At 38.2% G+C, this 25,144-nt stretch overlaps 1 protein-coding gene across 3 annotated transcripts in view; it reads left to right on the top strand.

Moving 5' to 3' along the window:
* Nucleotides 1-25,144, top strand: part of PLCH1 (phospholipase C eta 1) — a 231,552-nt gene that overhangs the window by 197,408 nt on the left and 9,000 nt on the right. For 2 of the 3 annotated variants that reach the window (XM_064378846.1, XM_012447398.3), the window contains exons 8-15: nt 4,025-4,186; nt 8,462-8,533; nt 12,444-12,535; nt 15,530-15,657; nt 18,644-18,823; nt 18,913-19,020; nt 20,309-20,433; nt 23,213-23,297. In XM_064378846.1, coding sequence (XP_064234916.1) covers nt 4,025-4,186; nt 8,462-8,533; nt 12,444-12,535; nt 15,530-15,657; nt 18,644-18,823; nt 18,913-19,020; nt 20,309-20,433; nt 23,213-23,297 — 952 coding nt within the window. The remainder of the gene's footprint in view (nt 1-4,024; nt 4,187-8,461; nt 8,534-12,443; nt 12,536-15,529; nt 15,658-18,643; nt 18,824-18,912; nt 19,021-20,308; nt 20,434-23,212; nt 23,298-25,144) is intronic. The other variant, XM_012447394.3, reaches the window with a different exon arrangement.

Here is a 25,144-nt window from a genome sequence, read left to right as displayed (position 1 = left end):
ACAGTGATCAGTGCTAAAGGAAAAAAGGGTGTGTGTGTCTGTGTGCGTGTGTGCACACTTACGCATGTGTGTATGTGAGGGATCTGTTGAAGTTGTAGATGGAATGTCCAGGAAAGGCCTCACAGGGAAGATACATTTGAACAAAGAGCTAAAAGAAATGAAGAGTAGGCCACGCTGATACCTGAGGAGGAATGTTCCGGGCAGAAGGAACCCCAAGCACAAAGGTCAGAAGTGAGATTTAAGGACAAGACTCCTGTTACTTTTAGCTGACAGTTTAAGACATACTGTAAGTTTTTTGCTTATGTAATAAATGCTTCTGTTGTTGAATTAACTAAACTTTTTAAGCTTCTACCACATGTTATTTTGTGGCTCCAGCCATAGAGAAAATCTGGCTCATAATGGATAAGCCACAAGGTAAAGCCAGTGTGTTCAGTGACCCAAGAATCATACAACTTAGAGACACAGAGGACAACTTCCTTTCAACCACAGAGTAGTAATCTAACAGAATTGATTCTGTGAGGTACAGACACCATTATTCATCTTTATGGGTCTTCCAGTGTCAGTGTGCTCTACACACTTTCCACTTCTGTATTTCAACTTCACTAATTTTTTTCTGCTTCTGCTGAGTTATGTAATATCTTTTTTTTCTTGTGCTCTCTAAATCTGTTTAGCCAGCTTCTCAGTCATACACATTAGCTCTTTTTCTTCTACATAAAGCTCATCCTATAAACACCAAGTCTCCCAGCAAGTTCTAAAGGAGTCCTAGTACAGTGACATGTAGCAGTTTTTGTCTTATACTCTGAAACCATTATCCAATCTGCATGTGTATATCTTTCACTAATCATTTTAATCATTTTCCTCCCTCATCTTTTTTCCTAAGTCATTCATTTTATGCTTTGAGCTATCTTAAGAAGGATTTTGAATCTTGGTTTAAAAGATATCAGCGCTCACAGAATGCGTTACCTCTTGAGGTTGTAAGGTCTTGCTACTGAAAGTGTTTATTGAGTCAAAAAGCCCACGTGCTGGACATGCTGGTACATCCTGGCAACAAAGGGTAGGGAATAAAAAAGGTGATTTGGAATCTCCCTGGAAGATTCTAGTTGTTTCTAATACATGGTTTATGACTGGTCCTTGAGTAGAAGAATATGTTGTTAAGTGAGGTAAAGGAGTAGGCAGGAGACAGTAGAGGACAGGAATAAACACACAGACTCAAATGGCTGAGAAGCAGCTGTTCTTCAGCCAAGACCTTCAGGTAATGAGCTTGCTCAGAAAAGGCTGCAATATATTATTCTTCCCATCTTTGGACTTTAGCCAAAGGAAAAAAAAATTGAGGGAGATGTTGAAATACTTCAGTCAGTTTTGAGTTTTTTTCTTTTTTGTTTTTTCTTTTTTTAAGCAAAGGCCCTCAACTTGGGCCACACATTGGATGATGGGTAGCTTTAAAAAACCCCAGTGTCCAGGTCTTGGCCCAGAGATTCTGATATATGGGTCTAGGGCACAGTCTGGGCTTTCTGAGCACTCCACTGGTGATTGCAATGTGTGGTGCAGGTAGAGCACCACAGTTTGGAAGTTCTCTCTCAAGGAGCAGCACCCAATATCTCCCCTTTCCTGCATCTTTCCAGTCTGGAATGATGGTCATGATTTGGGGCATCCTTCTGCGTATTAAGCCATGATTTAGTTTAATGCTGGAGACAAAATGACAATGTGTTTAATGTATTTACTTGTGGTAGAGAGATTCCTAGATCAGATTTATCTCTCAGAAAAGGGAATTGGGAACCCTGATTACTTCTCTGGTAGAAACTACCCACCATATGAAATGACTGGTCTCCTCTGACCCCCAGCTGCAGTGTCCTTCTTCATCCACTGGCCCAGAGAACAAAAGAGCGAGATACATATGGCTTTCAGCTGTGGTCCCTGCTGCAGCTGCACGGTGCCTGATAGGTCTCCAGGTCAAGTGTCTGTCTCAGCTTCCTTTCAGTAGTGCTTTTAGATTCCAGGGCCAAATTATAATATATTAATGAAACCTTAGCCACACATTTATTTGTTTTTCACAGCTGCCAATTTTCTTGTGCTGTAAATCACAGAGAAGAAAAAGATCAACAGGCGTAGATATCATTCCTTTAGTAGCTCCCAGTGTTTGGAGGATGTGAAGTGAATAATTATAGCCTTTGTGTTAAGCATTCATTATTTTACCAGCTCTGGGTCAGCTATGGCTTTGTATTTTGAGCCTCGCCTTGCTGACAGTGAAAGTGACTTGGTCTCATGGCCAAGTAAGATCATCTCCTTACTGTCTCTGCCTGTTTCGCTCTTGTTTCTAGAGTTGCTACCCAAGGACTTGTTCACTCAAAGACTCTCTTAGCAGCTCCATACCTCTTGCTTTGAAGTCCCTCCATGCTCTAAAGTACTTTATCTGCTACTACCCTACTCCATGAACTCTAGGAAAACTCATGTGCACTTTGCATTTACAGAACATTCTTAATTCATGTAAATCCTTTGCTAGAACTGTGGCTGGCAGGAAAGACCTTCTTTCCATCACTCTTGAAATCTCAATTACAATGAGAGCCCCAATCAATCTCTACCTCTTTTTGGAGGCCTTCTCAGTCACTCAGACAGTAATGCCATGTTCCTTATCAGAACCTCCTTTGTTCTGGTTGTCTGTGCTTTTGTAGGCATCTACGTAGACCAGGGTAGGATATTTGGGGACATGCCTTTTCTAGCATGACAGGAGGGTACTCCCTTCTGATATTATGAGCCAACTCTTTTTTCATCTTTGCATCTCCTTTTGGACCTGGCAGTCTCCAGGGGAGTGGAGTGCCTCATTAGTTGGGCATGTTAAAGATATTCATGCATGTAATAGTGATACAGGGAGATTCAATAACCTATCCTGGTGTAGATTTTTAAAATTTTTCCTTAGGGCATTTATAATTGCTTTGTTCTTACAGGATTTTGTGACAGTGAATGCATTATTAGAAAGCTATCCATTTTGCAGAGTCCACATATAATGATCTCTTAGAAATAAATTTGCAAATGGAAGAACAGCCTTAAACTTTTGGTGAAGAATGTGGGAATTGTTCTTGTGAAGGAGTACCCCTTTCCTCACTTTGGGTGGATTGCTCTTCAGCAAGTGGTTGAAGAATTTAGGGAAAGGTATTGGAAATAGGAAGAGGTAGGCATACTCGAAGAGCAGAAGAGCTATGAAAGGAGGCTGGGGCCATTGGTTTCAAGCAGAAACGTGGCCGAAAAGCTGTGCTAAGCAAGACTTTGAGAGAATCTGTATCCCATGATCACCTCAAAATCTATGAGTCATCATCTGGACAGGTCGTAGCTCTGATATCAAAACCCCTTGAAATTAGTTGTGATCTTAAAGTAATTGTAATGACAAATCATGGCTGAGGTGATTATTGAGGTTCCCTCTAACTATACAGTGGGATTGGAGATAGGAAAGAGATGTATCTCACAATAATCTTTAACTCTGGAAATTTCCATAGCATTCTTTTCCCCTCAGTAAAAAAGTAATTTTATATTAATAGCATATTTTTGTTCAAATTTACTTATGTAGGTTTAGTAAAGTTAGTTTCTAAAAACTTTCCCTGGCCTTTTATCTGTTGAAAGCATCAAATAGCATAAGCATAGTGGGAAGGGCTTTGGAGTCCTGAGTTTGAATCCTGATTGAGTTACTTGCTAGCTATATAGCCATGAGCAACTTACTTGATTTCTCTCTAAGCATCAGAGTCTGTATCACTGAAATGGAAATGATAATAATACTTATAAGGTTCCCGAGGATTGAATGCAGTCACATGAAGAATAGCTGGCAGAGAATTAGTTCTTAATAAATAGCAATCTTTATTATTATAGGATTTGTGGAGGCGGGAAGACCGAGATGGGGATGGTACAATGAGCTTAATTTCTTACAAGTAATTGAGAGACAATGAAATTATAGAAGCAACTGTGGTTTGATCAAAGGTTTTATTCTAATTCAATGTGTTTCTTAAGGAAATCATTTGTATTACTTAATTCTTTGCAGAATAATGGGACTACTGAGCATCAGGTGGAATCTTTCATAAGGAAAAAACTGGAGTCACTGTTAAAAGAATCTCAAATTCGAGATAAAGAAGATCCTGATAGTTTCACAGTGAGGGCACTGCTGAAGGCCACGCATGAAGGCTTAAACGCACACCTGAAGCAGGTATATGATTCCCTCTTATACTTACCCTTCAACAGGAAAAAGAAAGCATCTCATACTTTGTTTCTAATCATTTGTGAAATGCTTCTCCAACTTCTTTTATTTCTATCCTCATCTTGCTTAGAAATGAAACTCTCCTATTGCAAAAAATGATATGAGAAATAGTTAAAAGTGGATTGAGTGGAGGTAGAAATGACTCAAATACTGCTTCACTTGGACCTTCAGGACAAAGCCCAGCGTTCCTGGACTCATCTTCCCAATGCATGCTTAGGTTGGGGAAGAAGTTCCAGCCCATCATGTCCCTCACCTTCCCACCTCTCCACATTCATTAGATGTCTGCCTTCCCTGCTACCACTACCTGTCTTCCAGGGCTGAAGGCTCCTCAGGAAGAGGGAAGATCATAAGGGGGTGACCACCCTTGGATCCTCAGTGATCACTTTGCATTGATGGTTGCCCTCTGGACCCTACACAGGCTAGTCATCCAACTACTAGGCTGTTCCTCAGGTCCATTTAGTTTCTAAACATAGAAATCCTAATTCAAAATGGCTTCAATGATTAGGAAGATGTTGGGTTTAGTAAGTGGCAAAATTTATTTGCAGATTGGCCTTTGGGGTGGGTTTAATCCAGAGGCCCAGTGGTGTCATCATAGACCTATCTTTTTGCTCTACCTATTATGCTATAGTGTCATCTCAAGTCTGATTCTCCTGTCCATGATGGTTGTGAAATGACTGCCAGCAGGCCCATGAACTACCTGTTTTTTTGGTCCATATCCAGAGAGATTCAGAGAACATATTTGCTCCAACTAACAAATGAGAGTTTTGTTAACCTAGTTCATGTGCCTACCCCTAAGCTAATCACAGTGGCTGTGGGTAGGTGTCCTTCCCGAAACAGTACTTGGCCAGAGTATAGGATAATACTGGCTTGCTAATGCCAGTGAGAACTTACCTTTGAAGCTTTTGTCAAGGTCAGCTCCTCTCAAGCTGCAAGTTAGAGGGGCAGATGGAATACTGGGGCGACAACCAAAAGGTCAATGACAGCATTATTGCCCTTATAGTTAACCATATAATTCTGGATTTTCTTAATAATTTCTATAAGTAGTAATAATCTTACCCTCCTCGCCTCCAGCCATTTATTTTCAACACCACAAGTGCCTGTAAGATCACATTTGTTTAGCCCGTCTTGATTCTGCTTCTTGTCCTTAGTGAACTCTCATTGGCTTATCTGGGCCAGTCACTTCCCTTATGCATTTGGAGAAGTCTTTGCTCCATCCTAGATTATGCTAATTGGAAACACAACCATAAGGCTTGGATATTTTGGAAGAAACAAATTAAACCCCTCTATCTTTTGCTATTCATTGAAGAGATTCTAATGACAATTCTCTATCAGGTAAAATGGTAAGAGAAGCAAAAATTTTAGAGAGATAGTGTAACAAAAATCATCTTCATTTAACTTATTTTTGAGATTTTTTAACACTGCTGTGTTTTTAAAATACGGTTTTGGTTCACTGGGCAAGCAAAGGCAAGTTACTGTTGAGACGAGTCCATCTGTGCCAAATACATATGTCGGTTTAAATCCAAAGCTGACAATGTGCTGAGTGTGGCTCTGGGCACATGCCACTCCAGCTTCTACTTTTCTGGACCGTCAATCAGCAGTGCAGGATTGGTTTCTACTTGTGCTGTCTTTTTTCCTGCGGAGCCCTGAAGAATAGTAAAAATGAAATTCACCTTCAGGCAGGAAGAACTTAGTAGTCAGGAGAAATGGTTCTTGAGAGTTCTTGAATCTGCTTCTTTTGTTACATCTGAACTGCTGCTGCCTGGATAACCTTAACAAGTTCCTAAATGGGCTTTTCCAGCTCTCAGCTGCCCTGCCCCACACCCTTTAATGTCTCATTCATGCCACTGCCATAGTGATAGTTCGGAAATGTGCATCTGGCCATGTCATTCTGTTTCCAACACTCTCCTGGCTCCTCAACATCTCAGGGCTCCTCATAGTTTGGAGGATAATGCTCAAATTCAGAGATAATAGCCCATAAGATCCTGTTCTGGCACCTAGCAATGACAGCCACAGAGTGTGCATGTGTATAGATCCACACGTGCACGCCTCCACTTTATTCATTTCCTGTACCATGCTCTTACCGCATGGCTTTCGTGTTGGCTTTTTTTCTTGGCCATAAAACACTTCCTCTTCTCTATTTCACATAGATAACTTCTACTCACCTTTAGGCTTCAGCTTTTATATCATGTCCCCTTGGAAGTTCTTAATTCTCAAGTCCAGGTAATTAGTCTCCCTCTACCATACCACAGTGCCCTAAGCTCTCCCCATTATAGTCTTGTGACAGTGTGTTGTGATTGAATGTCTCTACTATTAGACTGCAAGCCCAGTAAGTACAGAGTGTATCTCTCCTGTTTGCTCTTACCCTTATGTACCTACCAAGTTCCTAGGACAATGTCATATTAATTCAGTGAAAGATGTGCTGATGCTCAAGGAGAGGTCAAAGTTGGAAATAGGTATTTGTAGATATCTATTTCCTACATAAAGAGAGTGAGAATGGGGCAGAAAATGTTGGGGAAGTGGAAGGAAGCCAGAGAGAAGACTTGTAGTTAGACAGAATCCTGTTTTATCACCAACAAGCTTTGTAACTTTGGCCATATAATCTAACTTCACTGTATTTCTGTTTTTCTTTTCTGTAAAATTGGGATTTTAATCATGCTTATTTCCAGGGTTGATTATGCATAGTAAATGAAAATATTTGTAATGGAATTAGCATTATTCTTAGGGTATAGTAGGTGCCTACTAAATAGGGTGACATTTACCTCAATTTGCCTGTGACAGCCATGCTTTGTACCTGTTGTCTCAGCATAATTATTAAAAATGTCTCATTTTATTCTTAAAAGGTTCTGTTTTGGACAATAAATGGCATGATCTCCCTACCAATAGATGGTTTACTAAAAATAGAAAGGAACTCACAGATTAATTGGTCCATTTCACAGATTTAAAAAAAAACAGACCAATAGAAGGGGCTTGCTAAAGGACATGTAGCTACTTGGTGGCAGAACTGGGTCTTCTAACTTGGAGAGCAGTGCTACATCTGTGAGCACATCCAGCTACCTTCTTGATTCCACAGTTTTTGAACAGTTAATGAATCCACATTAATAGATCTCCAAAAGCAATAAACATACATGAACCAGTCAACAGTTACCTAACATCAATCACCTTGTAAACCCCTCACCATTAATCCTCCAGCATTTTTTGAACTGCTCTTTTGCCAACCAATTCTCAGACTCCACCCAACCTCTTCCCACCTCTACTTGCATCTTTGATTAGCATTTATGGGCGTATACAGATGCCCTTCCCAGCCTTGTGGTTGTAAGTGTTTTTGCTCACCCATATTTATTCCATTTATGTGGTTACCTCTGTTTCTTCTCTATTTAGCTAGAGTCCTGGTCAGGTGGGGCCTACTGGTCTCTCCTTGATATACCAAGTCATGAGTAATGAATACCTAACATATTTTTAGGGATGACAAATGAATAAGAGCATAAACCCCCTTAGCAGGTGGCCTTTCTGTTCCCTAATGAGACATAGGCTCCAAGAAAGAGAGTTGGCTCAGTAACTCTAACTGGAAAATTAACCCACGTGAGGAAAAATTCAGAGGCAACAATAACTCTTTCCAGTGCCCATGACAGAAGGAATTATTTCAACAAAGAGCTAAACTTTGTTTGGTTTACTTTAAACAAATAAAAACAATCTTATTATCTCATAGATATCCTTGGATTTTATTTATTTATAATGTTTTAAAATTCCACATAGCATTGTTTAGTCAATGTGATCCACTTTCTTTATTCAACAGAATTGGCTGCTAATGACTTTTGGTCATTTTCCAAAACTGAGTCTTCACTTAACTGAAAATGACTTAACCCCACTCAGAACATTTAAAAGATCACATCCTGTGCTGTAGAGAGCCTGGTGAACAGGCTCCATGAGGGCCAGCACACCTGCACACTGCTGAGAGCCCTTGACCTCAGCTTTGGGAAGGTACAGGCAGCTGCTGCGTCCTGGCTGGCATCCACCTCTCCATGCCAATATTTCCCCTTCCAAGGCTGGCAGAGCCACCTTTGTGGTAGTGGAATGCGGAGCAGGAGGAAATGAGTGGAGTCTGCTTGTTTCCCACCTGGAGGCAAACAGAAGAGAAGAGAGGGCCCCCTTGCCATTCCACCAGAACTAAGGAAAAAGACGAGAGCAAGGAAGATAAATAGTTACATTATACTTTTATTTACTCAGAGTCCAGATGTAAAGGAAAGTGGAAAGAAATCGCATGGACGATCCCTCATGACCAACTTTGGAAAACATAAGGTATGAATTAAGAGTGATAAATATGCATAATTCAGTTAATTTAAAGATTCTGACAGGTAACAGGAGAATATCATCATGACCTTGGAATAGCTGAAATTTTTTTTTTTTTTTTGAGAGGGAGTCTCACTCTATCGCCAGTGAAGTGCAGTGCCGTGATCTTGGCTCACTGCAACCTCTGCCTCCCAGGTTCAAGCGATTCTCCTGCCTGAGCCTCCCAAATAGCTGGGACTACAGGCATGTGCTACCACACCTAGCTAATTTTTGTATTTTTAGTAGAGTCAGGGTTTCACCGTGTTGGCCAGACTGGACTCGAACTCCTGACCTTGTGATCCACCCACCTCAGCCTCCCAAAGTGCTGGGATTACAGGTGTGAGCCACCACATGTGACTTGAAGATTTCTTAAACAGGATGTCAGCAAAGAAAAAGACTGATATTTAAACTACTTTAAAATGTAAGAACATCTATGCATTAACAGTATCAAAAAGCAAGTTGCATACTGCAAAAGAATATTTTGAATACACATATCCAATAATATATCCAAAGACTGTATTTAACATCTTAAATGTGCTTATCCAATATATAATGGATATGTGTTATTAAAATTGGTATGTGTATTATATGTTCTATACTGAATATATAAATAGCTCCTATAAATCAACAAAAGAATAGGCAATCTAATTTCTAAAAGATGGGCAAAAAACTTAAACGGGCACTTCACAAAAGAAGATACCCAAACTACTAATAAAGAAAAGGGATTCACCCTTGTCAGTCATCTGGGAAATACAATTTAAAATGACTATGTGATTCCATATACACCCACCACAATAGTTAACATTAAAAGATGGCAAGAACCAATTGTTAGTGAGAATGAAGAACTTGAATTCTCATACACTGCTTATTTACTCATTATGGTTGTGCACATTTGTGCAACTACTTTGGCCCACTATTTTACAGTATCTGCTAAAGCTGCACTATGTATTATGGCTTAGCAGTTCTATTGTTAGGGTATATGTCAAAAGACAGAAATAGGCTGGGCACCACGGCTCACGCCTTTAATCCCAGCATTTTGGGAGGCTGAGGTGTGTGGATCACCCGAGGTCATGTTTTCAAAACCAGTCTAGCCAACATGGTGAAACCTCACCTCTACTAAAAATACAAAAACTAGCTGGATGTGATGGTGGTCACCTGTAATCCCAGCTCCTCAGGAGGCTGAGGCGCAAGAACTGCTTGAACCTGGGAGGCAGAGGTTGCAGTGAGCTGAGATCAAGCCACTGCACTGCAGCCTGGGTGACAAGAGTGAAACTCTGTCTAACAACAACAACAACAAAAAGACAGAAATGACAATATGTATATTGGCATTGTTAATAGTATAAAGAGTAAACAGTATAAATGTCCATTTTTAATAGAATGAATAAAAATTGTGGTGTATTCACATAAGAAAATAATTAAGTATGAAAATGACAAAATTATAACTGTGAAATATGATGATCTTTATAAATATGATGTTGAGCAAAATAAACCAGTCCCAAGAGAGTACATACAGTTTGATTCCATTGATATTAAATTCAAAACCAGGCAAAAAACCCTATAGAGTAGAAATCACAATAGGTATTACCTTCACAGAGAAAAGAATGACAGAATTGGAGGATCAGAAGGCTTTCGGGGGACACATAATATTCTGTTTCCCCATGTGTGTGGTTTTTGATTTGTGAAAGACATCAACCTGTACACTTATGACTGGCGTACTCTTCTAACTGTATGTTATACTTCAATAAAATAGTAAAAAAAAAAAAAAGTTACTCTGGCGTCTACTGGACAGATTAGCTGTTTGACAGTAAAACTTACACAAGAAATTTTTATTAGATGGTGAACTTTACATTATACATGAGGTTTCTGTAAGGCCATTTCTTCTACTTTAAGGAATGTCATATCTAGAATTTCCTACCCGTCAGTGAGATAATTTATTAGTAGACTGGTCAGATTAGTCATTATCACAAAATATTGAAAACAACCAAAATGTTCACCCCTAAAGACTGTTTAAGTAATCTGTGAGTCATTCACATAATGGACAGTTATGCAGCCATTTAAAGATGATCCCTTGGAAGAGCTCAACATGTGAAACATTAAATGAAAAAGTAAGATGAAAGTAGATTCTAGGGTATGATAACCATGAAAAGATGTGTCAAAACTATTTGCAGAAAATATATCATTCTCTGATCGTTATCTGTCATTGGTGACTCATTTCTTATCTCTAATTTTTGCATTTTGTAATAACGATTCTTAAAAAGACATTTATTATTGTATAACTTAAATTACTATGTGGAATTAGAGAATATTTCATTTCTAGATTGCAACTTGTCATTACAATTAAAATAGTTTTTCAAAATAGATGTTTTAGGGAGTACTTTACGTAACTAAAATTTATCATGCCACAAGTCATAAGAATAAATTGTCCATTTAAATATATTAAATCCATTTATTAAATATTAATCTATAGATTTTATAGATTTTAAATATTTAAATATAATCCATTATTTAAATATTATCTATTTAAATATTTATTTATAGATTATTTCAATAAGTATTGACAGAATTTTAAATGGAAAGTTAATGTTAGTTTACAGAATGACTTTCTATGCCATTTATTTAATCATCACAACAATAATCCTTTGAAATAGATGTTATTGCCACACTTTTTCTAAATATCCAATTGGAAGCTAGTGAGGTTAGCCAGTTTACCAGCTTGGTGAAAGATGGAACGTGAGATCATCAAATGGTAGGGCTTCCATACCATGCATGCTGAGGCTGTCAAGGAGTAAATAATGCCAGAGAAGTTTACCTCACTGTCAGTGCAATAGAGAGACATTGAGTGTGCTTGTGCCAATAGTGTAGCTTGTTTGATTTGGAGGGTGGATGGGGTTGGAGGAACCATGAGAAAATCTAGAAGGTCCTATGTTAATTCGGGGATGGGGTCCCTTTCTCTTTCTAAGCCATGGTCCTATGTTAATTCAGGGATGGAGTCTCTTTCTCTTTCTAAGCCACATTCCTGATGTCCAGGGTGCTCTGTCAAAACTTCTTACCTTTGTTTGTAGACACTGTATTTTTGGTGACAAGGTTTTCTGCAACTATTGGGGTGGTCCTTCCACATCATTTGTATTGTTTATTTATTTATTTAGAGATGGAGTTTCACTTTTGTTGCCCATGCTGGAGTGCAATGATGGGATCTCGGCTCACTACAACCTCCACTTTCTGGGTTCAAGCGATTCTCCTGCCTCAGCCTCCCAAGTAGCTGGGATTATAGGCACCTGCCACCACACTGGCTAATTTTTGTATTTTTAGTAGAGATGGGGTTTAACCATTTTTTGGCCAGGCTGGTCTTGAATTTGTGATCCCAGGTGATCTACCCGCCTCAGCCTTCCAAAGCGCTGGAATCACAGGCATGAGCCTTTGCTCCCAGCCTTATTTTTTTGAAAAGTTACTGCCTATCCTTTTTTAAAAAACCAAATATGCCTTTTATAATTTATTAATAGTGAGCTTCCTATACAAAAAGGCATTTTGTCCCTTATAATCATTTGAATGGATACTGCAACTTTGACTCTACCCCTAGTAGAAACCTTCAAAATACATGACTAATAAAGTCTTTCTAATACATCAACTTTATGTGTCTTTGAAATCAGTTTCTGAGCATGAAGCTCTTAGTTTTGCATTAATATGTTAACGTAAATATGGCCTTAGATATGCTTGTTATTAATGGTGAAGCAAACTGCAATATTTGGTCATTTTTTTCCCATAATAGCACAAGCTATTATGCTTGTGCACATGTGCATTTTAAAGCCCAGCTCATTCTCCGTATATTGTAGATATACTTGATACAATGAGTTAGTTAAGTTCGTTTTGATTTTTCTGGCAGAAAACTACAAAATCACGGTCTAAATCTTACAGTACGGATGATGAGGAAGACACACAGCAGAATCCTGGCAAGGAGGGTGGCCAGCTGTACAGGTAAAAAAGCATCTCCATGTTTCCTGCTCACAATCCGTCCTTGTCAGCTTAGTCATTTTACTTGTACATGTCCAGAGAATTGGATCAGAAGAAAAGTACTCTGTGCTGTAGAACATGTGAAGATCAGCTGGATATGAAATAATAAATGTAGGGAACTTAGTACTGTTCTTGACATATAATGAGCTCTTTATAAATGTTAGCGGCAGCAGTTGTCAAGTAAAAGGTATCTTCAGAGAAGAGGGAGGGAGAATCTGAAATCAGCCAGACGTCAAATTCTTGTTCCTCCACTTACCAACTTTAGCATGGGACAAGTTTGGCTCCTGATTGTATCTGTCCCTTAGAGTCATTGTAAGGATTGAAGGAATTAAACTAATTAGTGCTGTAAGCTCTGGCCCGATTAAATAAGTATTCAAAAAAAAACTCCTTTTTTTTTTTTTTTTTTTTTTTTATTGCCAATAGTATTTGTGATGAGTAACATGATCTTATTTTCAGAATCCAGATTGTGACACATGATTCATTACAGGAGTTCCTTGCAGTTTATTTATACCATAACATTCACAAAGAAATGTAAATTATATGTATTAGATAGATATAAATACATACACACACTTTTGCCTTTATTGAAAAATGAAATTAGAAACATAGAACCCCTGTAGGAATAAAATTTAGTGTTCAATTAAAATTTATATTTGTGCTCCAACAGCATATCTATATATAAAATAGTAAATAGTTAGAAGGGCAGAGGAGATGTAAGTGGTCCCTACTATAGGGAACAGAAAATTGAATATGTAGCTACAGTAAAGGATAACAAGAAAAATATAGGATCACCTTCTGGGAGACCTCTGCTGTGACTGCTGTCATTTATAAGTTTGAGAAAGGCTTAACTCTGACACATATATCGAGGGGAAAGGCAGTGTTTTAGGAAAGCTACAATAACCTTAATATGTGCAAAGGAGACATCAGTGCAGGTATCACGTGAAATAATTTTGCATGCTGCTTAGTGTCAATTATAGATTTTCCCATTAAAGTTATCAGAACCTGAGCATCTATGATGATGTCCTTTTGGGACTTCAGTAACCTAATGCACCTCCAGGATGAGGATCAAAAAGAGTTAACTTTCTATAGAATTTGTCCCTATCACAGAGTGTCTTCCAGTTTTACTTATAATTTCTAGGCATGACTTCACACTGATTTATAATCATTAGCCTTCACAAAATCAGATTTTCACCAGTGGCTGTAGAATTTCTTAATTATATGGTAAAGAAGGAGCATATATTCTTTTTTCTATTGATTTTTACCACAGTGAAGTTCTCAGCAGACCATCACATTGCCTTCACATGCACACTTTTCTCCTATAGGGGAACATCTAACTATCAAAAACAAACCTCACAAAAGAAGACATACAAATGGCCAATAAACACATGAAAAGGTGCTCAACATTGATAGTCATTAGGGAAATATAAATCAAAACTACAATGAAGTACCTCTTCACACCCATTAGGACACTTATAACCCAAAATACCTCTTCACACCCACCAGGATACTCATAACCAAAAAGGCAGACAATAACACATGTTAATTCTGTTCCCTAGAATAGAGACCACATACATCTGCCCTTCCTAATTAGTTATCATTTTATATATAGATATTCTATTGGAGCTCAAATATAAAGTTTAATTGAGCACTAAAGTTTAGGTTTGTTTTTGGTAGTTATGTTTGGAGAAAAGTGTGTATGTGAGGGGAATGTGATGGTCTGTGGAGGAATTGACTGTGATAGAGAGTGGTGGTACAATTTGTAAGGTTGCAGAGCAGATCCTAGGAGTGGTTTGTAGGAAATATCTAAGATAAAAACAGCACTAAATAAAGCAATGAATGTTTGCTTTAAAAAAACTGGAGAATACAGAAAAAGTATAAAGAAGAAAGTAGGTCAGATGCGGTGGCTCATGCCTGTAATCCCAGCACTTTGGGAGACCGAGGTGGGTGGATCACCAGGTCAGGAGATAGAGACCATCCTGCCATCATGGTGAAACTGTGTCTCTACTAAAATACAAAAAAAATTAGCCGGGTGTGGTGGCATGCACTGTAGTCCCAACTACTTGGGAGGCTGGGGCAGGGAAATCTCTTGAACCCAGGAGGCAGAGGTTGCAGTGAGCTGAGATCACGCCACTGCACTCCAACCTGGCAACAGGCTCTGTCTCAAAAAAAAAAAAAAAATCAAAAACAAAACTTGATGACTGGTCGTGGTGGCTCACATCTGCAATCCTAGCACTTTGGGAGGCAGAGGTCAGGAGTTCAAGACCATCCTGGCCAACATGATGAAACCCCATCCTGTCTCTACTAAAAATACAAACAATTAACCAGTATGGTGTGGTGGCATTCACCTGTAGTCCCAGCTACTTGGGAGGCTGAGACAGGAGAGTTGCTTAAACCTGGGAGGCAAGAGGTTGCAGTGAACCAAGATCGTGCCACTGCACTCCAGCTTGGGTGACAGAACAAGATTCCATCTCAAAAACAAAAATACAATAAATAAGCCAGGTATGGTGGTGCATGCCTGTAATTCTAGCTACTCAGGAGACTGAGACAGGAGAATCACTTGAACCAGGGAGGTGGAGGTTGCAGTGAACTGAGATTGCCCCACTGCACTCCAGCCTGGGCAACAGAGCAAGACTCTGTCTCAAAAAGAGAAAAAAATCTCATGAATTGTTTATTTCTGAAATTTTTCACTTAATGTTTTTAGGCCATGGTTAATATTTTTAGACAGGTATATGCCACCACGCCCGGCTATGTGGGCAAATGAAACTCTGGAAAGGGAAACTGAGGAAAGGGGAGGCTACTGTAATAGGATTTTGTGGTGGAAAGAGCACTGAACCAGGAATCACACTTGGTTCTAATCCTGGCTCCCTTAGGACCTGGGGCAGATATTTCCTATTAAATCATTGTCTTAAATAAGGAAAGTGGAATAACCAAGAACCCAAACCTCTTTCAACTCCCAAGTGTCATGCATCCTACGTGTGTACTTCACAGACTGGGTCGCCGAAGGAAAACCATGAAGCTCTGCCGAGAACTCTCTGATTTGGTTGTGTACACAAACTCCGTTGCCGCCCAGGACATTATGGATGATGGTAAGGACTAGGAGTTTTCTCCTTCTGCTCTGGATAAACATTCTTGACCTTTATTTTTCAGTTGTTAATGAATTTTTGTTAATCTGATTATCAACATACATTTTTGGGACTATGTAGAAACCAATTTGAGTGTCAGGAAACTCACTGCTGCTATAGTGTTGAGTTCATATGGAGGGTTCTACTGATTTCTCTGGTTGCCTGATGGACTAGAGGCCAGAGAAATTTCCCACAGGGCCCAGGAGGACTTGATTACTAGAAAAAGAAATTCATCAGGGCAAGATCTTTCTGCAACACTTGAACTGTGAAGAGCAGGCCTGGTTTGAGGACCAGGTCACAGATGGCCATTCCAAATGTGAAAGACCAAAAAAAGGAAGAAATTAATTGGCTAAAACCACACCTTGGAAAGCCCTATGTTTTCTCAGTGAAAGTTTTGACTTGGGTGAAAATAGCTTAATCCAGATTGAAGTTTTAACAAAAAGAGCAGAAATCTCAGTAGCATTGTCTCCACTGTTTTTCACCTATCCGTTGCCACATGGAGCTGAGAAATTCCAGTCACATCTATTCATACCCTTGGCTCTCTTGCTAGTTACTCTTGTCTTCTTTATCTTCTGTTTCATTTAGTTACTGAATGCTTACAGAAATAACCTATTGTCATGTGGCTTTTCATCTAATTTTAATTTTAGTGGAACTGAAATGTAAATCAATCTCCAAATTTCTCAACAAGCTTTAGTGAAAGGAAAACAACATTGTGGTGAGTCTTATGTCCTCACAAACCTCCAGGATTTCTCCCTCTTATCTCCCCTACCCAACCTCCACTCCACAAATGTATCTTTTGCTATTTGCAGAAAGATTTCTTCCTTTGGCCTTGATTCCTTCTTCAAATGGTAACAATTATACAAGATTTAAATGAATTTCACATGTGAGAGCATGAGAAACTGTAGGATTCTCAGCAAGTGAGCAACACACTCTTATAATAATTGCCCTTAGCTCAAAAATAAACTCAGGGAATGATTGCATTAAGTTAAAGGTATATTTGGTTTAGGGAACAAAAATTTCCAATAAATGCCTTGGAAAACATAATCCTATTAACTTAATGAAAGTTAATCTTGAGTACCTTTTAGCTCTTGAACTTAAGCTGTTTTTATCTTTATTTTTTTGCCAGCCCCAAAATGAAAACTAGATAATGAATGGATGGTTTATCCTAATGTGATACAACTCAACTCTATTAATATACTAATTGATATGTGCCTAATTAGCAAGGTCATATTAATGATACTGTTATGTGCATATTTATGTGGAGAGACAGAAAAAAACAGTAGTATTGATTATAGTCCTATTCCATCTGAATTAGGCTTATCAAAAAGATGATATTTTCTCCTGAATGTTTAAAACATCTCTCATCAAAATCTGCAAATAAGTTCAATATTAGTATGTTGAGACATGTAAACTATGTTAAGAGGAGTTTAAATGTGAATAAAACTCACAATAAAAATGAATAAAAAATGTGAAGGAAAAGGGACTCTTTAGGGAAAGAGTCTAAACTAGAAGCTTCATCACATTAAAAACTCTAATCCTCTCATTTCTTTGCCACAACTTGTATTCCTGACTGTTCTAACTCTGGAGTATCATTTAAAAATTATAAAAAATGTGAAGGAAAAGGGACTCTTTAAGGAAAGAGTCTAAACTAGAAGCTTCATCACATTAAAAACTCTAATCCTCTCATTTCTTTGCCACAACTTGTATTCCTGACTGTTCTAACTCTGGAGTATCATTTTCAGCTGGGAAGCATCTAACATCTAAGGGTGTCTAACCCTGAGGACCACAGGGGCCCTGGGAAACTGTGTGTGTTAATAAACATGCACAGTCTAGGTATGACTCGGGCCCAGCTGGCTCAGCAAAGCCATATACAGTTCAACTCCTTGGTTTCATGGACCATATCTCGCCATCTGGGCTCAGACACACTCAGCTTATTAGGGTTGAATAAAAATGAGACTCTGTGTGAGTCTGGGTCTTTTTATCTGGGCTGGTCTTTTCCAGCATATTCAGAGGACATATCGGTGGTCATTTTGGGGATAGGGTATGGGGGTGCTTGGTGAAAAAGTGGGAATAGTGGAGGCTGTGTAGGTAGGGTACAAAAGGTGGGATTGAAGACAAGTGGAATATTAAATGTTTGGAGCTTTACTCGGTTATGACCCCTAAATTTGCAGCTTCTGTGAGTCTAGATGGACTCCTCCTGATGATTGTCTTAGAAGAAACTTTAGTACAGGCTTCATGTACTTTTACCTCCCTTTACTTTTTTCCATAGTTTATATGCGTGGCTAGGTGAATGACTGTCCTTGTTCTTAAAACTTTTATTCCTTTATAATGCTTTTGACCTCTTTTTCTCTATTATTATTCCTTTCTCCCCAACAGGTTTTGACTTGTTCCATAATTCTATTCAAATCAACTTTAAAACTCAACTTTTAATTTTTGTAATTGTTCTTTTTTCTTTGTTTTCTTGGATCCTGATTGTTACTATTAATACATGTTTTACATGCATGCCTTTTAGAAGAATGCCTTCAATGAATGTCTTCCTGTTATCAGGAATAAGCTATTTAGATAGTTGTATTTATCCACGGTTGTCTATATCTTTGGCAAAGATATTCTTTTTAAGTTATTTTTTTCTACCTGTTCTCTTCATGCTAGCCAGATAGACATAAATTAGTGGGATGATTAAATTCTTAGGGAGAACAGGGGACCCAGAAATAGACAGCTACTTGAGCAAGACACACAGCTCTGATTTGGCCTATAAAAAAGCAAAAGAACCTTAAGAATGGAATTTTATGGGTGTTTCTTGTTGAGGAGCTGCCTCTACTCTGGTTGAATCCACTCTAGTGCTCTGCTTTTTGCTATTGGTATAATCTGACGTTATTATAAAGTCTTTTGTGAGTGGTGTTTTCTTTGCTGTAGTTCTCACTTTTCTTTTTTCTCTATTAAAAACTGCCAGGAACCACAGGAAATGTGTTATCATTCAGTGAAACAAGAGCACATCAGGTGGTTCAGCAAAAATCAGAGCAGTTCATGATTTATAACCAAAAGCAACTCACAAGGATTTACCCCTCTGCCTACCGAATTGATTCCAGTAACTTCAACCCTCTCCCCTACTGGAACTCAGGCTGCCAGCTAGGTGTGTATTCCTTGGGAAGGAGTAGTTCTCTGTGTGTCCTAATTATCCTGCCATCTTGCCTAATTCTCTGCAACTTTCAACTTGCACAGTGGCATTGAATTATCAATCTGAAGGACGAATGATGCAGCTAAACCGAGCCAAATTCAAGACAAATGGCAATTGTGGTTATGTCCTCAAACCCCAGCAAATGTGCAAAGGTGTGTATTAATTTCATAGTCATAAATGCAGGTGTGTATTAATTTCATAGTCTAAATGCAGGCAACCTTTATTAAAGAAGCTGTTTAGAAAGTGTGATGCCCCAGAGTTTTTCAACATATTTTTTCAAAAAGATAGGTTAAAGTGTTTGAATGTAAATTAGAATTCTTGTCACAATGACTTAATATTTGGTTAGCCATGATGTTTAGAATGTTATCTTGAGAGGTTTTGTGTGAAAGAGGGACATGGATCGCATTGGGTTATCATTTGAAATCCAGTGCCCCATATAAGCTGGACTGCTTTTTAAGGTCTGAGCCCTATTTTTTAGAAATTATCTTAGGTAATGTGAGTTTGTGACTTGCTGGCAAGCTTCAATTCCACCTGAGACAATTTTATCAAGCTCTTTTATTCAGTGTAGTCCAATTACAAAACAGTGCTAACAAAAGAGAAAGGATAGGCTGGGCACAATGGCTGACCCCTGTAATTCTAGCACTTTAGGAGGTCGAGGTGGGAGGATCACCTGAGGTCAGGACCAGCCTTCGAGACCAGCCTGTCCAACATGGTAAAACCCTGTCTCTACTAAAAATACATAATTAGCTGGGCATAGTGGTGCATGCCTATAGTCCTAGCTACTTTGGAGGTTGAAGCAGGAGAATCGCTGGAACCTGGGAGGCAGTGGTTACAGTGAGTCGAGATCACACCACTGCCCTCCAGCCTGGGTGATAGAGTGAGACTCCATTGCAATAAATAAATAAATAAATAAATAAGTGTTAGATGAAACAACACTTTCTTTTGGTTCTGCTCATTAAAATGATTTTTTTTTAATTTCCAAATTGCATTTATAACAATTCAGATAAAAAAGTTGATAGGATTAGCCTCAAGATTTTATACTTTGCATGTTTTCTTGCTCTGCTGTTTACTTAATTTCAGATCTTCTTTTTGTTTATTATATTCACTCATGCCTGAGATAGTTTAGGTTAGAAAATTATTTGAAGCTGACATAATTGTTCTTCTTTTTATGCTGTTGGTGTTCAAACAAAATGCTTCTCTTCCTCCATTTCACAATTGATCATTGCATTGCACCACTTGCTTTAAGTTGGCCCAGTCCACTAGCCGTTGGAATCAGAGATTCTAATGAAAACCACAGTTATGCCACACTGATAGTTATGTGAGAATTTCTTTGCTCTAAGAAAGTTGTAATTCAGCATTTGTTTTTTCTGTTTATAGCTTAAGCTGTGCATGCATGTGTGTTTCTTTTTATGTTACCAACTTATACTTTACTTGGCCTAGGTACTTTCAACCCTTTCTCTGGTGATCCTCTTCCTGCTAACCCTAAAAAGCAGCTCATCCTAAAAGTTATCAGTGGACAGCAACTCCCCAAACCTCCAGACTCCATGTTTGGAGATCGAGGCGAGGTAAGTTGCCTATGATGTGTCTAAGTGGTTAATTATGTGATTATCTTAGTGCCTTCACATTTTATCTGAAATGTCTTCAGAGCCATATGTGTGTTCATAACTGAGCACTGACCTCAGCTTATCAGACATTAGTCGATTTATTGGTAAGTCATACAGTTCTTGCTGTACTGCAGTCCATTGTCTATTTTGAAGGCATGAGTGTACACAATTGAATTCCAAATTTAAGGTTGACACTGGCATTGCTAAAATTGAAGTGTAAAGGACAATTTCATTATTATTATTATTTATTATTATTATTATTTTTTTGAGATGGAGTCTTGCTCTGTCACCAGGGTGGAGTGCAGTGGCACAATCTCAGCTCACTGCAAACTCAGACTCCCTGATTCAAGCTATTCTGCCTCAGCCTCCCAAGTAGCTGGGATTACAGGTGCCTTCCACTGTGCCCAGCTAATTTTTGTACTTTTAGTAGAGATGGGGTTTCACCATGTTGGTCAGGATGGTCTTGATCTCCTGACCTTGTGATCTGCCCACCTCGGCCTCCCAAAGTGCTGGGATTACAGGCATGAGCCACCACACCTGGTTGACAATTTCATTATTAATGGAACATTGCCTAAGAGTATATCTTAACCTCCATCCACACTCCTCTCCTCCTGCAATGCTCCTCCCTGCTGCACATCAGCCACCTACCTGCTCCTCGGCCATGCGCTGATTCTTGTTATTATCTGCTGTACCTGTGTAGCATGATTTTAAAAGGTATTATCTGTGGCCACAGTCTCTTTTCTTTCCAGAGCTTTTAGCCCATTGTTTCCATTATCCCTTCTTGGCCCCTGTTTTCTCCCTACATAACAGCTTTTCCTGTGCTCGTGCCCTTCCTTCTGGAGCTGATCCACTACTTTAGGCTCTTTGTCACTCCTGCCTGTTAAACTATCGTTTTTGGGTCTTAAGGAAGGAAACCACAGAGCTCTGCAATTTGGTACCATCATAAATACTTTATTTCAGAACTCTACTTTCTTTTTTTTATTATTGTACTTTAAGTTCTGGGGTACATGTGCGGAACGTGCAGGTTTGTTACATAGGTATGCACATGCCATGGTGGTTTGCTGCATCTGTCACCCCATCATCTATAATAGGTATTTCTCCTAATGCTGTCCCTCCCCTAGACCCCCAACCTCCAACAGGCCCCAGTGTGTGATGTTCCCCTCCCTGTGTTCATGTGTTCTCATTGTTCAACTCCCACTTATGAGTGAGAACATGCAGTGTTTGGTTTTCTGTTCTTGTGTTAGTTTGCTGAGAATGATGGTTTCCAACTTCATCCATGTCCCTGCAAAAGACATGAACTCATCCTTTTTTATGGCTGCATAGTATTCCATGGTGTATATTTGCCACATTTTCTTTATCCTGTCTATCATTGATGGGCATTTAGGTTGGTTCCAAGTCTTTGCTATTGTGAACAGTGCCACAATAAACATACATACGCATGTGTCTTTACAAAAGAATGATTTATCATTCTTTGGGTATATACCCAGTAATGGGGTTGCTGGGCCAAATGGTATTTCTAGTTCTAGATCCTTGGGGAATCACCACACAGTCTTCCACAGTGGTTGAACTACTTTACACTCCCACCAGCAGTGTAAAAGCGCAGAACTCTACTTTTTCTGCTTTAGACTTTCTTAGATCAGCTTTTTCTAGATTCTTTGGGTTTTTATTCCTTCATTATTCATTGCCCAGAACTGGCACCACAAAAAGAGTCAATAGATGATCAACAAGACAAGATCCCTCCCCGTAGAGGAGAGGATGGGAATTAAAGTATACAAATCAAACATGGGTAACTTGATCAATTATTATGCCACCCAGATCAAGACAGAGCATATTCAGAATCCCTAGAAGGCTCCTGTCCACCTTCCCAGTCAATACTACCCTTCCAGCTGCCTCCCATAGAAAAAACCAACCCCTATCACAGCAGACAAGTTTTGTCTATTCCTAAACTTTATATAAATGGACTCTTAGAGGAGATACTCTTTTATGTCTGGCTTGCTCAACATTATATTATATAGCAGAACTTTATTCTTTTTTCATTGTTGAGAGTATTCATTAAATGCATATTTCTGACCGGGCACAGTGGCTCACATTTAAAATCCCAGCACTTTGGGAGGCTGAGGTGGGTGGATTGTTTGAGCTCAGGCATTTGAGACCAGCCTGGACAACATGGCAAAACCACATCTCTACAAAAAAAAAGCATGAGCCTATTGTCTCAGCTACTTGGGAGGCTGAGGTGGGAGGATGGCTTGAACTCGGGAGGCAAAGGCTGCTGTGAGCTAAGATCACACCACTGCACTCCAGCCTGGGCGACGGAATGAGACCCTATCTCAAAAAACAAAATAACAAAAAACAAAAAATGCATATTATCCATCCTACTCATGATAGAAAGTTTGCTTGTTTCCAGTGTTTGGCTATTATAAATATAGCTGCTCTGAGCATTTGTGCATGGGCAAAACATCTCAGTTCTGTTGGGTATTTGTCCTGAACTAACATTGTAGGTTCATTGGGTAGTTTGTTGGCATTTGTAAATACTAGCAAATAGTAATGTAATATGTCTTATGCTCGTCTTATATATCTGAATCCACCACACCTCGTACCATTTCTTTTTCTTACTAAGCACCTTATAAAATCAGTTGCTTTGAAATGTAGACATTTTGGTTAATATTCTCAGATTAATGAACATATGTATAGAAATATATTATTTGTAATAGTACTATAGTACTTTCTCTTTATTTAATAGATCATTGACCCTTTTGTTGAAGTTGAAATTATTGGATTGCCAGTAGATTGTTGTAAAGATCAAACCCGTGTGGTGGATGACAATGGTAAGATGATGATCTGTGTTTACTTTTAATGAAGATGGTCTAGAAGTAGAATTTACACTAAAAAAAATGTCTATGTAGAAGAGCAAGAAATCTCTAAAATCCATAACTGCCATTGAGTTTATGTTAAAAGCTTTTCAACACATGAAACTAAGTAACTGTGGGATTGATGCATGGTATATTTTGATGGAGTTGTAATCTAGGCCCTCCAGGCTTTTGCTTTTGAAGCTAATTTTTTTTCTAGTAAATGATATTTTAAAGAACTGGGTTAAAAATTCACTGAGGAAATGACTCCATTATATTTTTATATTGTATTTTTATGACAAGAGTTTTCTCAAAGCTCTCATTTGTGAAGCCTACGTGTCTTGGTAATTTCTCACTTTTTCTGGAGCATGTAAAACTCTAAAGGCAAGCACAATATAGTCTGCTGAGTTTACTTCTTGAATATTTACATACGATTGGAGGGGCAGCATTCTTCTTATATTTTGGCCATAATATAAAGAATGTTTTCTTTACCCAAGTCTAATGTCTTTTTCTTGTTAATCTTTTAAAGTTTCTTTGTTCATACATTTCAAAAACATTATTGCATACCTGTTTTTCTCAATCTCTCGTCATTAATAATGTAAAATACATTTGAAGCATAATCGTTAATTTGAGAAATTAGGGGTTCACAGGGAGTCCCTGAAGGAACACTAGAATTCCCGAGTAGGGCAAACCTATAACTTAGGAAAAACATTCACATAGAAAACGACCTTCTTAAATTACATTTAATGTTCAATAGACTATTCTGTTTTAGTCTCAGAAATAATTGAGAGGTCATCACTTAGTCAACAAAAAGATCTTCTTTTATTCAAGAGGGGAATCTCAGTGATTTTTCAGCTCATAATTATTTCATTAGCTTGAAGCTTTTTATAAGGTTAAGTGGTTAATACCTCCTAAATGCATATATTTTTAAAAATTTATTTTCATTTTTTAGAAAGAAAAAACAGAAACTTACAGAGTACTTGACTTTTTAACAACTTTTATAGTTATTTTATTGGAGAGAATTTTACCAAGTAAAGGTATTTTTGCGTTTTTGTATTTGAGATGAAATCTATACGTTTTTGACTTATTTTTCAGTAGCTGTGAAAATATGCCATCATTCATGCAGTAAGGTCTTGCTTCATGAGGAGATACTGGGAATCAATAGTGCACAATCTAATTTGACCCTGTCACTAACTATAAGGCCTTGTGAACATTATTGTCTATGAACATCAATTTTCTCAACTACAAAATGTCTTACAAATACTGATATTTCCTACTTTAAAATATGAGTGTTACTTGTATAGTTTTTGAAAGTAATATGTTTTTTAAAAGTCAGTTATATATATTTAAAAAAAAAACAGAAACAAAAACGAAAACCCTGCTCTACTCTAAAAACTCTAAAAATCCTCTAAAACTCTTAGAGAATTGCTATAAGAAATACGATTATATATGTACAATAGTAGTTGAAATCTGCAAAAGCACTTTATAAAATGGTTGCTAGTGGTTATTACAGTAGCAGAATTTTTGGTGCATGAGAAGCATAATTCTGTTGGGAGAGGATATCATTCTTTATTGTTTTAGTTAAAACATTATTCTGAGATCACTACTATTGATAATTTTTGAACCTATTGAAGCATTCTGAATACTAAAGAGCTTTTCTATAACACAGTTAGGCATCAAAGATTAATAGAATTGATGTGATAATTTACAGGCAATTTTCTTACCAATTATTTTCTAGCAAGGGGGTAAATTTCAAGGCTTTATTCCAGTAAGGCATCCTGGAGTGGCTTAGTTGTCTTTATGAGTTGCAAGCAATTTTCACTGTC

The sequence above is a fragment of the Aotus nancymaae genome, unplaced genomic scaffold (assembly GCF_030222135.1).
Source record: "Aotus nancymaae isolate 86718 unplaced genomic scaffold, 86718_ANA_hifiasm-v0.15.2.pri h1tg000019l, whole genome shotgun sequence".
In the NCBI taxonomy this organism is placed as follows: Eukaryota; Metazoa; Chordata; class Mammalia; order Primates; family Aotidae; genus Aotus; species Aotus nancymaae.
Note: the sequence above shows the minus strand (reverse complement) of the source record. Positions and strands in the feature narration are given on the sequence as shown.